At 40.1% G+C, this 16,546-nt stretch overlaps 1 protein-coding gene across 3 annotated transcripts in view; it reads left to right on the top strand.

Annotated features, from left to right (window-relative positions):
• DSCAM (DS cell adhesion molecule) overlaps nt 1-14,900 on the top strand; it is a 477,293-nt gene extending 462,393 nt beyond the window's left edge. For all 3 annotated transcript variants that reach the window (XM_074904021.1, XM_074904029.1, XM_074904038.1), the window contains one exon: nt 14,017-14,900. In XM_074904021.1, coding sequence (XP_074760122.1) covers nt 14,017-14,357 — 341 coding nt within the window. In that variant the 3' untranslated portion in view covers nt 14,358-14,900. The remainder of the gene's footprint in view (nt 1-14,016) is intronic.
• Nucleotides 14,901-16,546: the final 1,646 nt, after the last annotated feature.

Genomic DNA, 16,546 nt, shown 5'->3' with positions numbered 1-16,546 from the left:
AAGGGGGAGAAGCACTCTTCTGTGTTCTTCCCCCTGCTCCACATGGCTCCAAAACTTTCTCCAGTGTGAGTCCTCCTCACTGGATGCATTCTTCACGAGATGCTCTGGTGTGGGTCACCCTCATGTTCCCAGTGTTGAACTACAACAGCAGGGTCTTCTTCTTCCCACAGAGTCCCAGGGGCCCTCCACAGGCTGCAGGTGAATCTCTGCTCCTCCTGTGACCTCCATGGGTGGCAGGGAGGCAGCCCTGATGTCTCACCACAGGATACAGGGGGAATCTCTGCTCCAGTGCACCTTCCCTGCTTCCTCCTTCTTCCTTCCACTGACCTCGGTGATCACATAGATATCCTTCTCATAACTCCTCCTCACAAGTCCCCTGAACCCTCTCTCATGTTCCTCTTCTTAAATATATTATCATACAGGTGCAGCCACTGTTGCTTATTGGCCTGGCCTTGGTGCAAAGGAGGGTCCAAATTGGAGCCAGGAGAGCTTTCGAGAAGCTTCTCACAGGGGGCCACCACTGTAGCCCCCTCCCCCACTATCAAAACCCCCGCCACACAAAGCCAGCACACATCTTTTTCAACATCAGTACTCCCAGAAGTTTGGGATTATGATTACTGTTCTCCCCACAGTTGTCACTGACCACAAGTTTGGTTAGCAAGATCAGGTCCTCAAGGAATAGGCGTACTGGGCAATCATCTCAACAGTATACCAGGTCCTTCCAGATCAAAACCGAGGCACTTTTTTGTATTGAGAAATTTCAACAGTTGTTACCCAAAATTTACCTGGGAGGTTAACAAATGAGTCAGTCTTTCATCCTTCAGAGCTGTCACTGAAATCTTGCATTCAGAAACTGGGTGGGACACAAATTGGAAGGAAATATACTCTCTTCCTACCTTCCACTGTGCCATCAGTCTAATCTAAAAAAGTAGAAGGTAATTGTAGAGGTTCAGAAAGTTTTAGAACAATGTTTCTCTTTTCTGTTTTAAAAACATTAACCACAAATTGAGTTATCATAACAATTATTCTTAACTGCAATAAACATTGCAGTAGCAGTTTATTAAAAATAGATTCCCGTTATTATAATTTTAAATCTCAGTAATAGCCTCAACCAAGAAGCCTCTTGGGTTTTTTCCTCTCTTTACTCCTAAATTATTGTGCTTGAGAAAAGAACAGCTATTAACTGGGAAATATTTTGATATTTCTGTGCTTCCCAAGTGCTATTTATGTCTTTTTTGTGGACAGACCACTTACTTGCATCCTCTGGCAACGGAATTCATGCTTGGAAGAAATAATATCCAACCAGTGCTTGAATAGGAAATAATACAGAAAGTTTTCATCAAGTCTCCTGCTATTTGCAGAAACCTCCCTTTCACAGAGGTACTGCAAAACTCAGACCCTCAGATTATATTTTTCTCTGATGCTAATCAGTACCAGAAAGAAACTCTTCAAAGATGTAACATGATCCTTAAGGTTTAGTTTAACTTGGACAGGGCAGAAACTTGTCTACCTGATGTCACAAAACAAGTGCAAGCTCTTTTTGACAATCCCACTTCCTTGCTTTTTTGGAGATAACATTAATATATAAACCCTGAAGGACTAAGAGCATCTCAGATACACTTCCAAAGAAGAGATATCATTCTCCAAGTGTATCAGAGTAGGAGATTTTGAAATCCAGTTAGAACATCCCAAGATTTTATATTTCAGAACCTTCTCTGCAAATATTCAGCTGATGAAAGGAACCAGTTTGGAAAGAAACCTGCATGTGGGTGGGGAGAAAAGGCAGCTGCAACCAGGCAGACTGAAAAAAAAGATTTTCCAGAGAACGATTTCACAGCCATGAAGATGGCAAGAACACCCCATTCCTCCACTGGGAAGCTGAGTGCTTCCCTGAGTGCTCTCCTGGGTCCCTATGCCTGCCCAAAGCAGGAACACCAGTTTGCTAAGATCCTGCTCCACTGGAATCATTTTCCTCCTGCTGTCCTTGAGCTGTTGGTTGATGCAGAGCTCCATCCTTTTGTCTGCTAGCACTCCAGCTCAGCCTCTCTATCCTAGAGGAGGAGATTTGGCCAGCTGCCACCACCTCCTCGCAGCAGCCAGAGGACAGGACAGGCCTGCTCTCAGACAAGCAAGTATGGACACTTCTTTGGTCTGGGTTTTTCAGTTGGGCACCTAAGTCAAGCAGCCTGAGTATAGCCCTAAGCCTACTTCATATTTACCAAAAAAAGAATACTGGTCTAACTTTTCCAGCTTTGCTGAGTGATCAAGTTCTTCCAGTATTTAAGATGCCTTAATTAGCATATTTGACCCAATTTACAAGTTTCTTGCTGCACTGACTATCCTGCCAACTTGAACAGCAAAGTCTTAGCTTGTAGACAAGCCTTAAGCTACAGAAGGCAAGTACTTGTATTAAATAATTATTTACAAGTTTCCCTTAAAATGCAGTCTGGACATCACCTGCAGTCAAGAAACAAATCTTCTTTTCCAGTATTCAGTCACTACAGCTAAAAATAAGCTGCTTAGCACAATAAGAATAATATGAACCATGCAGTAATAGAAAGCACCGTGTATTTCCAATGTCATCCCTGTAACCCAAGGTAGGGAGATGCAAACTTTTTTCCACTAATCTATGAGTTCAAGGGTGAAGGAGTTATTTCCCTCTTCTACTCAGTGCAGGCAAGTGTGACATAGTGGTGGAGTCTATTTAGAGACTTGGTTTCTATTGAAAAGTTGCTGACAGCGCTCCGCAAGCTGCAGCAGTAACTGAATCCTATGCAGATTTGGCCAGTGGGGATTCAGTAATGGCTGGGACTCTCGACTTAGGGCTTCCAGCTCACCTTTCACCTCCTTTTCCCATGTCTATTATATTATTCTGCATTGACTGAAAATAGAATTGTACAGTTCCACAGTTTGCAGATCCAAAACTGAATTTCTTGAAGATATGGGAGGAATCTACATTTGACCTTTTTTGTTAAGAAATCCCACAGCAAAGTACAAAAAGGCTAACATACGGATTGTTTTCTTTTTTAGTTCTACACTTCCACTGTCTGGTTTAAAATACAATAGTATTATACAAAATATAATATACAAAAATATTTATGTGTATACACACACACCATATATAGTGTGTATATAGAAGAAAGAAATTACCATCTTGATTCCACAACTGGAGACCAAGGTCCAGTTTTGATAAAACTACATAAGGAAACAAATAAAAATAAGCAGCTGGGAAGACAGCAAAACAGGCAGAACAGTTCTAAGTGGGGAAAAACTTTTTGCCTGTGTAAATACTCTTAACATGTATGTTAACTTACTTGTGTATATATACTTACTTACACGTATGTGACATATTCTGAAATTACTCCCCTAGATGAGCAACTCTAATGTTTCCATATTAAATTCTCCCGTGCCTGGACACCACCTTTTTATTTTCTATTGCTCTCTTGGAAAACTAGTAACATGTCACAAAGAGACTGTGCCTTTGCTTCTTATCATAGAAATGGCACATCGGTGATGAGAGTAAATTGCCTTTATCCTGTCTCAGGTTATATTTCTGTGGAGTATCAGGAGCTTTTTCACCTTCTGCTGTGAAAAGCTGTATGTTCTGCAGAGATGAAAACCATTTAATTCCACATTTAATTTGACATGACTGGATACTTGAAATCATTGGCTTGCATTATTCTTCTGGTGGATTTACAGAGAGGAAGGTTCACACTGCAAGTTTTTTAACCTTGGCAGTACAATAAAAATGAACCTAAACAGGTTCAGATCGGAAGCTAAAATATTATGAGATCAGAAAGGAAAACTCTGTCAGGGTGAGTCATGAGTTTAAATGGGGCAGCTGTTTGGTTATACACAGAACTACAAAGTTTCTGTGCAATTGTAATGTGAAAGTTCCATTTGAGGTAGTGTACAAGACATCTGGAAGCTAAATTCAAGTAATTTATGATAAAAGTAATTTAAAATATTTTTACAACTGTCACCTATGAATCAGTGTTACTGGTGTTAGGAAGATTTTGGTTTTTATTTATTAGAGGAGAGAAACAGATGGTACCAGTTCCTCAAGGAGTCTTAACAGGAGTGTGTAGCCACACAATTATCTTTTCCTGTTGCCATCTGATTTATTTGTTATTTTGATTGGAAAATTAACATTAACCTTGGAAAAATACAGTGCTTGTTTATAATACTATTGGGGTTTTGCTTTCTTCTAGATTAGAAGTTGCGTTTTAAGGTAAACCCCCTTTCAAGAATGCCCATTTCCTGTCTTTTTATAACCAAGAAATCTTTCTTATTAAAAGTGAGATTTTTTTTTAAATTTGAAGTTTAGTTTTTCTAAAGCTGATTATTTGCCTCATAGTTTTTTGGTTGGGTTTTTTTTTTGTAAGCTGCAACTTTTAAGATAGACTACCCATGTTTTCTGTAGCTTTGGAGGCATTGGATTCAACTGTAGTTAGAGGGGAGTTTTATGCCTAAAGCAAGGATTAGATTATCAGTAATTTTTCAGCTACTTTCATGTTCTTACAGTCATAACTTCAATGTTAAATTTCTAAAACCAGCAGCAAATCTTCCAAATCAAACCAAAGATGCTGTGTCCACTTCAGTTAAAATAATAGTTTTTTAGAGCAGTTCTGTTAAGAGTCCCATCTTAAACCTCACTCCTACAAAAAATAGATTTCACCTCCTCGTGCCATTTTAATTTTGAGAATGTCAAAGCATTTAACCTTGAAAATGTTGAGACACAGTGTGTGATTTTTGCATGGGCTTTCAGTGAGCTCAAGGTAGCCAAAAGCAGTCATTTCTATACAGACTACAGACAAGGTGATCCCAGAGGAAAGAAGATCGATCCCAAAACTGCAATCCCAGAAGAGACACCCCCAGCCAAGCCTCATCTATATACTGAGTATGATGTTGCATGATATGGAGTATTCCATTGGGCAGCTTGGATCTGTTGCTCTGGCTCTACTTAATAACAACTTCTTGTGCACTTACACACTAGCATGACATGGGAAGTTGAAGAGTCCTTGATTTCTTAGCAGCGACTACAAGCATCAGTATATTATCAACATTCTTCTCATACCAAATCCCATACTGAATCCAAAACACAGCACTATTCTAGCTACTAAGAAGAAAAATTAGCTCTATACCAGCCAAAACCAGGACAGTATCCACCCCTTATTCCATACCACTTACGTCATGCTCAGGTTCCACATTTTCCAATACATTCTAATCACCACCACTTCTCCTGTCTTTTGATATACAAACACAGAGACATCATTCCTTTAGTTTATGTGCCATGCCTCCAAAATGTGTATTGAGTTAATTTAGTCCATAGCTCTGGGTTCCGTCATGACGGTTTTTCAAAGCAGGAGGGATGATGCAGAGTTCTTGAAGTAAGTGGAGTGAGTAACATTCACTGGCTGAGTTGGGACCAGATTTTGGTGTGGTGTGGCCAATATCACTAGAGAAACAAACTTTTGTTTTAACAGTATATTCTTAATCTGACTGTAGTCTTTGCCATCCACGTAAAAGCTTCTTTATATGCTGGCCTCTAAAGCATAGCTGTATGTGGATGTATTTCGATATTGTTCACCTTTTTGTGCCAGCATTCTTAATTTAAATGTAAGACCTGAACTTCTGGTCCCAGTGGATCAGTTAACAAAAATGCAATGATACACCTCTTCAGCATCACTCAGGTGATTCAAACTGATGGACATGTGGAGACAAAGTTACAGTAATTCATCCATGAATATATCTTCAGCAGAGCAGCAGGGCAACGCTGATACCATTTTTCTTGTTGTAGCCTGAATTCCCTGTACCTATTAGTAGAGTGTTATGCTTACCCAGCACCTCGGCACAGTCAGGTTTATCCGTGCGTTCATGGGTATGGTACAGAGCCTGTTGAGGTCAACAGAGTGGCTCCCACTGATATCAGTGAAATGGAATTGCAGTTCAAACTCCTCACCTCTCCAACCTCTGTGCTGAGTCTAAGCTTCCAAGATATCCCAGGAATAAACCCATGAAGGATGCCAGTTTCCATGGAGTCATGATCAATTTAACCCTCAGATGATGTGCAATTGAATAGTTTCTGTTCACTGCACCCAGGATCCGCAAACAAGGCTTAAAACTGCAGTATTGCTAACTAGAGGCACCTGAGTGAGGGCTTCAGCATGGCTTTCCTAGCTCAGCCAGTGGGCAGGAGAGCGCTGTCTCAAAGCATCCTTAAAAATGTATGAAGTAGCAAGCTCACGTACTTTAATTTTCTATCATATTTTCATTATTTATTGACAATTTTTCTGACTTTAGTTTTGGAGTGCATATTGATTTACATGGTGAGGTACCTTTTACAAGTTTTTTTCACTTAGATGTTGCATTAAATCGAAACAGGAAGGCCTTAGTTCTGCAGATGCGCTGGCCCTGTGAGGCTAAACATCCACGTAGCATCTCCATAGTGTCTAAATCTGTCTGGCCCCTGGAGTTAATCAGTTTTTCCTTCCTTACACCACCAGCTCAGTGGTGGAGAGGCCCTTAAAAATATGTCAGTTCTCCTTAAAGTTACTTCTGAAAGGTACAGAGCATCTGACAGGTCTTTTAAAAGTGCAGCACTGTATGAAAGACCAAATTTCTGCTTAGAGAACTACAGACCAAAAATGTGGTTCAGTTCTTGTTCTGTTAGACCTTTCAGGAGTAGGCAACAATGTGATAATCAAGTCTTCTGGCATGCAGTTAAACAGATGCACATGTGTTATGTTGATGTAGTACAGATGTTGATCTCAGTTAAACTATAGCAGTCCTGCTTTTGCTTTAAGATGCATTGATTAAGGACTTTTTCTCAGAATTAGAAGGCTTAAATCTAAATTTAAAAATTAATCATCTTTAAAAAAAAGAGGTCCATGTTAGTTGGAATCCTCATTTTCAGTCACTTAAACCTAATCTCCAGTAAGTATAAATCAATTTATAGTCATGCTGAAATCAATAGAGCTACTCTGATTTATAGCAGTAGCAAATTTGGCTCCTGAACTGCAGCTTTTACTGCTGGCCTGGTGTTTCTTAGGAGATAACTCCAATGACTGTAGTCAACAGCAACTGTTGTTTTTATTTTATTGTGTGAAACATAGCTGGTATTTTTAATGCTTTTATGAAAATGCCAATTTTAGGAGAATGCAACATTTAACTAGATCTTCAAATTATCTGTTTTCATTGAGAAAGAAAAATGAAACTTGCCAATTATAAAGTACAGCCCTGCAGGGATGATAAGGAATTCTGATTTCTCTGTCTAGAAATAGGAAAGTTGGCATATTTTTTCTAAAGTATTTTGGCTGTTTCCTATCTATGAGATCACAAACATGAACAACATAAAGATGTGATTTTATGTCATCTGCTGAAACTGTGAGAAGCCTGAAAGATGCAATGGTGTGAGTCATCAAGCCACAAAGGGCAGGTTAGCAGCTGAAATGCATGCAGACACCTTGTTGGCCTTGTTCAGCGTTAGCATTCAGTCTGTTTAAAAGTGTTCCCCAAACATTGAGCACTTGGATCATTTTTCTTGGGCAGCTGAGCAGAGGTTGAAGCTAGCCTGAAGATTGGAAGAGCACGTGCCTACCCTCACAGCAGCTTCTTGGCTAACGAGAAAGCTGTATCCTCTCCCCTTCTTCTGCTTGGCTGCTCCCTAAGATTGTAATTTGAGGGGTTGGACCTTTTGCCTTTTATTCTGGATCACCTTAGAGAACTACTAAATCCAGTTTTTGATTTGAAAAAGTGGGCTCAGAAAGAATCTGTGAGCTCCTGAACTGGGTAATGTTGTGCTCCTGTTGATGGAGCAAGCTGAGGTTACCATTCATTCAAGCAGTCAGTAATTTGCATGAGGAAATTTCACCACCATTTCCACTACTGATCAAAATTGGCTCTAAGGAGGTGAACCCTGTTATTCAAAGCATCCTTCAGAAATTTTTTCTTGTTCGGTTGTGACATTTTATTACAACATTTACGATACAATAATAATTATTAAACAAAGAGCATTGGGAAAGCAGTTCCACACTGAACAGACCCTGGGAAAAAAACAAACCAAACCAAAACAAACACATTAAAGCCTGCCTACTGCTTTGGTTCATTTCACTATCATCCAAGTTTCCAACAAGTATGCACCTGACCCTTTGATGGGGTGCTGGGTCAAGGGAGGCACCACGAAGTTCAGCTGGGTGCTAGGAGCAGCTGCTCACCTCCTCACTTCGGGGCAGGAATGACTGCCTCTGGAGAGTATCCCCTTGCTTCCCTTTGCAGCCAGTCACTTTTCCTGGCTAACAAGGCAGGGCAGAGATGGTGCTGGGCTCTTCACTGAGGCACCGCCAGGCTGAGACCTGTATCAGCCAAGCAAGGAAGTGCAGGACTGATCCTCTTTACCCCATGCTTCGTTGAGCAGGTCAGAGGATCAAGGTAACCCAACAGTTGGCTTTATTGCTCATTAAGTGTGTTTATATCTGACGTTGCAGTGTGCTGTGAGCCGTGCAGGTCTGACTCTTAGCCTGTTGGTGTGGGAATGATTGCGGCGCAGTGCAGACTCTTCTGCGGGTTTGGTGCAGGACACATGGACAGAAGATGAACAGTGAAGGAGCACCAGCAGGTTTCAAATACTGACAGCAGCAATTGTAAGAAATGTTGCTGCTGCTATCAGTCATGCTTCAGGTGAAGCTGCTGCTGTCTAAGAAAGCTTTGCCTGCTAGCTTTTAACGGTGTGTCAGTTTTTGAAGTGACAAAGACCTCTGAACGTCACTTGTGCTCTTTTTTTCATCAAACCTCTCACCTTGGCCTTGCAAACCTTCTGCCCTTTTCTTATTTCTAATTTCTTCCTGGAAAAGAGCCTGTGAGTATCAGCAAAGTCTTCACCAATTTATTCATTGTGCTAGTGAGCTGGAAAATGCCACTATACTTTTTAGTCAATATAAACCAAAATTTAAAGCTATCTGGCAGCAGCTCTGTCTCCCTTTCTTCCTTTCAAAGGAAAACACAATATCCCATCAGTGCTTCCCCTTAGGACAATCCAAGAGATGCCCAATGTAGTGGCACTCCACCTTCGCCAGCACTTGTACACCCCCCGAGCACTGCACAATGTCATGAAGAGTTGTATACTTGGGTCCCAAATCAATGTAACTGTCAGCAAGGCACCTTACCCGTGCTAACAGAGCTGCATGGATTCCATTTTGGCATGATTTCTGATTCTGTGAGATCATGCCAGAGAGATCATTAAGAGCTTTTTTAACCCACTCACCTATTCAAGTAAGCTGTGTGAATGCCCTATTCACCCAGTCTTATTCTTACCTTTGTTAAATAAAATATCCCATCATAGTCACCAGTCCTACTTTATAAACTTTTTTAAAATAATCTTTCAAATAGCATGAAATTTCCTTCACATGGCAACCAAAACTTGAAAATCATCAGGCAGTCATCACTGAGGGTATCTGTGTTGGAGCGTTGTGAAGACAAATTACTTTTGCTTTAGTGAAAGATATGATTCATGAGAAAATGCATATAGCTGTCATGTGACAACTTAGTAAAAGCATCTCTTTTTCAGCCTGTGATGATCTTTGTATTGAACATAGCACAAATACTTAGATTTTTCTGGAGCAGATTAAAGCAAAAATACATGCAAGCTTTCTGGCATTTGAAAGAGGTATGAAGTAAATCTTTGGGGGAAAAAAGAGTGCATCTCAGCTTGGTTTAGTTCTGCAAACAAGTGAGCTATCTTGAATAAAATCCCGAAAAAGTAGAGCAGTGATATTTTTCTGTCCATGTAGCCTGTCAAATTCATCCCAACCTTTCCCATACCCGAAGCTGACCTCCAAAGGAAGCATAAAAATATTTACTGTTTTCACAAAATGTCTTATATCAGCTTATTTGTAGTGAAATAAAGGTAAATAATTTTTGCCTGGTGCTGCATTGACTCAGAAAACACCCCCTTTTTGGTAGAATGTATTGCTTACAGTAAATATCATAGTAAGTGACTTTTACCATTTGTTTACAAATATTTATTGAAGCTAACATTTTCTAAAATATGCTATGCTAAATAATTCACTAGAGGGTTGGCCACTCAGAAAAAAAAAAAAAAAAAAAATTCTGAGGTAGCTCTGGTTTAAATTGTCACATTCAGATTTGACTGGATGTTTATTATTTGTGTACAAACTCAGTGTTTCTAAATACAGCACATTTTGCTTTTTAAAAAAATGTATCAGGAAAACTATAGTTTTAGAATGTCTTTTGTACTAATTAAGCCAAAATGCATGAATTATTAAACATGCTCATTCGCAGTGCTCATGCACTTGAAAGGTTTGCTTTCATTACTAATAAGGCACACACACAGCTGAAAAGAGGTAATTAGAGCATCAAAGGCAATGAACCACCTTGAAACTTCATAATGCTTTGCCTGAAAAAAATCATCACTCAGCTGAATAGCAAGAAACCAGAAAAATGTTTGCACTGTTGTGTCCAGAAGGAGGAGAACCAAAGTCTTTCCAAGTAACTCCACAGATATGAGGCTTTTAATCTTCTCAAGAACACCTTCATAATGGCAAAAGTGAACCCCTGTGGTTGTATTTCAAAGACTGTGGTTTTAAGTCAGAAACACATTAATTTTTATAAATCAGAGACATTTTTCATCCTGTGAGACCATTTCAATCTTAACAAAGAAGAAAAATTTCCATTCTCAAAATTTTTCTTTTCCAGTGGTTTTAATAATCTGCTTTGTTTTACAAGCAATTGCAAGGAAGGTTGCTTCTTGCAGATAAGAAGGAGCACTGGCACTTTTTATGATAGGAAAATGTGTACATCATATCAAATAATGAGTGCTCTGTGTAAGCCATGTCAGAGATTTTGTGTTGTGTATCCAGCTTTGAAGAACAAGTTACACTCTCTGGTTTCTCATTACTGCAATCCTGTTGGAACTTCACTCCTAGACATTTAGAAGATTACAGTAAAATGACTGCGTATTATTTACACAGATATTCACTATGTGTTCTTATGTAGATCTAGGGAGGGAAAAAAAAAGGTCTTTTTTACATAGCTTGAAGCTCTTAAGTACATGTGAGAAATGTCTAGACAGCAGCTTGAAAACCAGCCTTCATCTCTATAAGGTTCAACACTGATCTTTTTTATAGTCCGTGCATATCTGTCGCCCTCAAGAAGTAACGATGTGTTAAGATGCAGAAGCTGCTCTCTGAGGTGACCGTGGGGGATTGCCAATGAGCTGTGCTCCAGCTTCTGCTACACACTGGCTCCTTCCTGGAAAGTCAACCATAAAACAGAAATGCGGTAGTAAGAGGGATTGTGTATGAAATGACCTGGCTGGTCTTAATAAAGCAGCGGGCGCTGTGCTGCCTGGCAGCAGCCCGTCACAGCCGGTGTTAGGGTGACAGACATCTTCAGGAAGAGGCCTGTTGTCCTGGGAAGTAGGGATGGGGGTTCCACGCAGGAAATTGGTCCTCTTCTGCTGAGGCTGAGGGAGCCCTGTTGCTCATGGGGAGCAACTGTGGGAGTGCGAGAGAAACTCTGCTTTCTGAGCCTGGCAGTCTCTAAATATCTCTGACAAGAGGGAAGGTATTACCTTGGTATTATAGTTTGTCACAAAGTTTTCACACCTACTATTGCCATCTCAGAGGTGTGCATTTCTGCCCGCCTTTGCTGGGGCCCTGACAGTGATAACCCACGCCTGAGGCATCCAAATGAAGGTCCTCATCACCTTCGTTAGCAGGCAGAGACAGGTACGCGGGGGCAGCATCACTCGCTCCTACACTCTTGTCTCTCTCCCCCACTGGGTAGAAGTGGGTAGTGATAATGCTCCTTATTTAGGATACCACAATGCTGCAAACAATCCAGCCACAGGGAGAGAGTGATACAGGCATTTCCCATGAAGGCTGTCTCCTTCCTGCAGCCCAGGGAGAATGGGCGTTGGAGCAAACTGCCCCCACAAACACGTTTTGGAAGAACTCGACCCAAAAGGGAACCCAGAAGGAAAATAACTGGGGTGCCGTATGGGTTGCTAGGGGATCGGGGTCTGGGTGCCACGGAGGCAGGGAAGCTGCTGGGCAGTAGGGTCACACCCGCGGGCAGCTCAGTTCGATGCCTGTAGTTAAGTAGAGTGAGTCGGCACCTGCCTTCACCTGACAGTTTGTTTGTCCGCATCCTGGCGTACTTTACCCCAGCAGCAGGTACATTGCTGTCTCAGCTGAAATAGGTCTCATGCGCTTAATGTGTTTGTCATGAAAAGTACTGCAGGAAAACAAGGTAACTGAGTAAAACCAATCAATGTTACCACAATTCATTTTTCAAGTGGCAATCAGCATGATTTTAAGTGCAAACCTCCCCCTCTCTCTCCAACCTTACATAAAAGTTGCTGTGGTGCATGTCAGCCTAATCTTGAGATACATGCATCTTACGAGTCATGGGGTTTAAATACCATGTACGGTGCATCTGTGTTGGAGATGTAGCTAGGATAAAACATATGGAGTCAGACAGTGCCTGGGGGATTTCTGTAGGAATAAACAGTGATTCTGTCCAAATGTAACTTAGCAATTCTCTGTCTGTGACCTGAAATAAGGATAGAGCAGATGCTGTTAGTCTTTTAGGTAAGATCTGCAATGCCTTGACTTATCTGAGAAAGCAAAGGAACAGTTTTACTTTAGATCATTGGACAGTTTTTGGCATGGTTAAGAAACCTGAAATGGTTATACATAATTTTATTATGAAGAAGTGCTTTCCTGGTTCATGCCACTGGCACAAGTCAGCCTTAATTTCTACTGCTGTAAACAGCTCATGTAGACAAAGGTGCCAAGAGCCTTCTACTTTAAACATTCAGGATGCATCCCATCTGTAGATGAGACTGTGGTTTTGATACCTGCCATAAAAAGGAAGCAATATACCTGCAGAGGTCTGTAAAGAAGGGGAAATACTGTTCTTGAATGCACCTGTAAGAGTGCTTTTTCTCATATATACATGAGGTTACACCATCAAATATTTTTAGAAGGGAATGTCATTATGTGCCTGATTGCCTCTCATTTCCTTGAAGCAACTTTATGAATGCCTAACAGGCAGGGCTAGAATAAATAAGTCAATCTGAATTCTGTAGCAGGTCTAATACATGTAACCGATATGTGGAAGGCAATGCTCACCCCTGTCTAATTCCAGACAGCAAGTCCAAGGCACCTGTTTAAACTCTGCACTAAGCAGGCTGCCATCACCAGGCTCACATAGAAATGCCCAGGAATCAGAAGAAATAAGGATTAAGAGGTTTCCTTGTCAATACAGAAAGAAGGGAAGGTTGATTCAAGAGCTAGGGTGCTAGCTCCAGTGCATTTTGTTGCCACAAAACAGCAGCATATTGATGGACATAGTGGTAGAAAATCATTAGTGGTTTAAACCCAGTAATGATGGATGGCAGGTAAATGTTCTTGTATTGGGGCAGTATTCTTGTATTGTATTGCATTGGTTTCTGGTTTATTCTGAAATCTCTTTAAAACTCTAGCCTTGACACTCATTCATCCATTTTAAATAATTTGGTCATTCTACTCCAGATTGGTGGTCATTAATTGTGGTTGTGAAGATTCTCATTTAAAATGGAAAATAAAAAAAGGAAACTACTGAGCCTCCACATTTTCCACGTTTTGACAAAGGAAAACCAAGATAATTTCTTTTAGGATTTTGAGAAAAAAATCCAGGTCTTTTCAGTTTATCTTCTTGATGCTGTGAATGCATGTAAACCACGTCGTATTTGTCATTATAGTCATTCTGTTATGAAAACAAATATTAATAGTGAATTCTTATGGATCTGTCCAAAATTAGTTTGTTGACCCTTGATTCTGTAAGATCATAGCATAGTAAATATCTGATAAACAATATATCAATTACAAACGCTGCAGCTGGATTGACTACAAATACTGGTGGCCAAATCCATCAGGTTGAGTTCCCCAGCCAGCAGGTGAGCATAACACAGTTCATGACCTCTTCGTGACTTCTTCACTTTTGCCTCCCCAGGTGATCTCATGCATTTGCCACCCTACCTTAGGATGGACTTTTTATTGAACCGTGGCGTGCAGGGCACGAGCAGAGACCTGGGTTTGGGGCAAGCCTGCTTGGAGCCGCAGAAAAGCCGAACCTTGAAGCGCCCCACTGTCCTGGAGCCGATACCCATGGAGACATCCTCCACAAGAGAAGTACAGTCATGGCAACCTGGTGCTGTGGCAACGTTACCTCAGCGAGAAGGAGCTGAGCTAGGACAGGCAGCAAAAATGAGCAGCTCCCAAGAATCCCTGCTGGACTCCCGGGGCCATTTGAAAGGAAACAATCCCTACGCAAAATCTTACACCCTGGTATAACAAAAAGAGCATGGCTGGACAGTGGCTGTAAATATTTACACTGAAAAAAAATCCAATGAAAGCTACCTTTTTTTTATTGAATTCCAATATTTATAATTAAAGAAGAAGATTGCCAAAATATTTGACAAAAAAAAATAATAATATGAACGGCAGACAGTGCAAAGACTCTCTTGCTTTTTTTCTGTCTGAGTGTGAGCTTCATCTGACTGGACATCTGAATTTTTGGGTAAAAGAGTCCAGTTTTCTGATCTTCACAAGCGTTTGTGTTTTTACTGATTTTCTACGAAGTGCATGGAGACTTAACTAAAACATTTTAACTGGAAGTTCCATCAGACAAGATTTAAAAGGGAAAAAAAATCACAAAAAAAAAAATCACCCTATTTGTGAATTCAACAGGAACATTGATTTGGAAAAACAAAAAGTCTTTTGTCATGTTTGCACTTTTTTTTTAAATTAGAAAATGGGTCCTTGATTGTTCTTTTTTTGTTGTTAACTAGGATGAGTGATGTCAGTGGAGTGAGGGGACTGATTCGGGCTTTTTTTAAATATTAATTTAATGAGACACTCTTTGCATTTTGTCTATGCGAAATAAAAGGGTCTTCTGCCTTTATTTGTGATGTCTGCTTCCCTTGCCTTCTGCTGTACTTGGTTTTCTCTGAGTGTAATAGCCATATCAGTACCATACTCTGAATAATGTCTTCTTGTGCCTTGGGCAGAAGAGGAAAGTGAGGGTCATAACTTTGGAAAAATGGTGTTCACTTACCCACAGGTTTTTTGCTACAATGCAGCAGAGAGCCAGAACAGCGCAAGTCCTGGGTGTTCTGAACCACAGTCACCCGGGACTCTCTGCATTCGCTTCATCTGCAACTGGGAGGCTTTTGTTCAACTTCAATATTTTTTGGATCAGAAGGAATGTGTTGATGTTACTTTACTTACTCCCTAGGAATGGATCTTTAGTCCATTTGGGAGCAGCACTCACAGAAATTAGTCACTTATGTAAGGACTGGGGGAAAAAAAAAATTACAGCTTTTCCCATAATAGGAGAAAAGAGAGGAAAAAGTTATTCAGGTCCAAGTTCAACGTGGCTTTAGAGGAAAAAATCCTTTTTACAGGGGAGCTGTCAGTTCATATTACTTTATTGCACCTTTTGATTACATGAGAAGTAATAGTGCTTGTTTTATACAAAGCATAAATGATTGAATATTACAGTTGGTGGGTTTAACACAACAACATTTGAGCTGCCTTTCTAAGTGTCTCCTTGTATATGTTCTGGCTACCTTGGTGTGCCCTGACCAAGAGAACATGGAGCAGAGCATCCCAGATTAGTGCTATTACAAACACGCTGTTCATCACTGGCTGGAAATATTAATTGGGGTCTGAAAGCAATAAAATTCAGTAAGCTTGAGCAGGCTGAGAAACTCCTGCAAATTTCCCTGACTAGTGACAGTGCGGGCACGTCTAAATGCAAACATTTGTGCATCATGGTCAATTCAAGTTATTTTAAAATAGAAAAATGCAGTTATGTATAATTGTTTCATTAATATTATTAATGCAATTATGCTGTTATAAGAGCACTAAGTTAGCAAAGTACTTAAGTGTCTTGAAATGAATCAAGTTGCACTTTCATCCTTAGCTCGTCAAGCCCAAGTGCTAAAGTCCTGGAAAGTCCTACAGAAGAAACCAAATGAAGACATCCTTGAGGTATGTACTTCTTACAGACCTACAGAGAAGTGCTGAGATCTCACTCAGATAAGGAACCATTTCCTACCTAATCTGCCTATTTGACCAATACTGTGATAAAGCATATTAAAAAACAAAACAAAAACCCAGATCAGAAAAACAAAAAAAACCCCAACCTTTTGCTTCTGTAAAAAAAAAAAATTAAAATCAATAATTAAGAATTACACATTATTTCAAAATAGAATGAAAGAACTATGTGTTGAAAAAAGATTAAATTAATTTGCTTTGTTGATTTTTTCCATATAGAAACATTTTATTAATACAAGCCTATCTTAAACACGCAGAAAGAAATTTCTTTTACTATTTCCCATTGAAAAAAGCCACAAAAACCTAACCTTTTATTGGAGACTTCATTTTCAGGCAATCCCATTCTTTTTGATTCCCAAAGAGTCTTTTCAGTGTACTCAGTTTGAGCTGGATGGGGTGTTAGTGCTGTATTTACAATTAAT

This window comes from Athene noctua, chromosome 1 (assembly GCF_965140245.1).
Source record: "Athene noctua chromosome 1, bAthNoc1.hap1.1, whole genome shotgun sequence".
Lineage (NCBI taxonomy): Eukaryota > Metazoa > Chordata > Aves > Strigiformes > Strigidae > Athene > Athene noctua.
The sequence above is the reverse complement of the archived record's forward strand: the minus strand, read 5'-3'. Positions and strand labels throughout refer to the sequence as shown.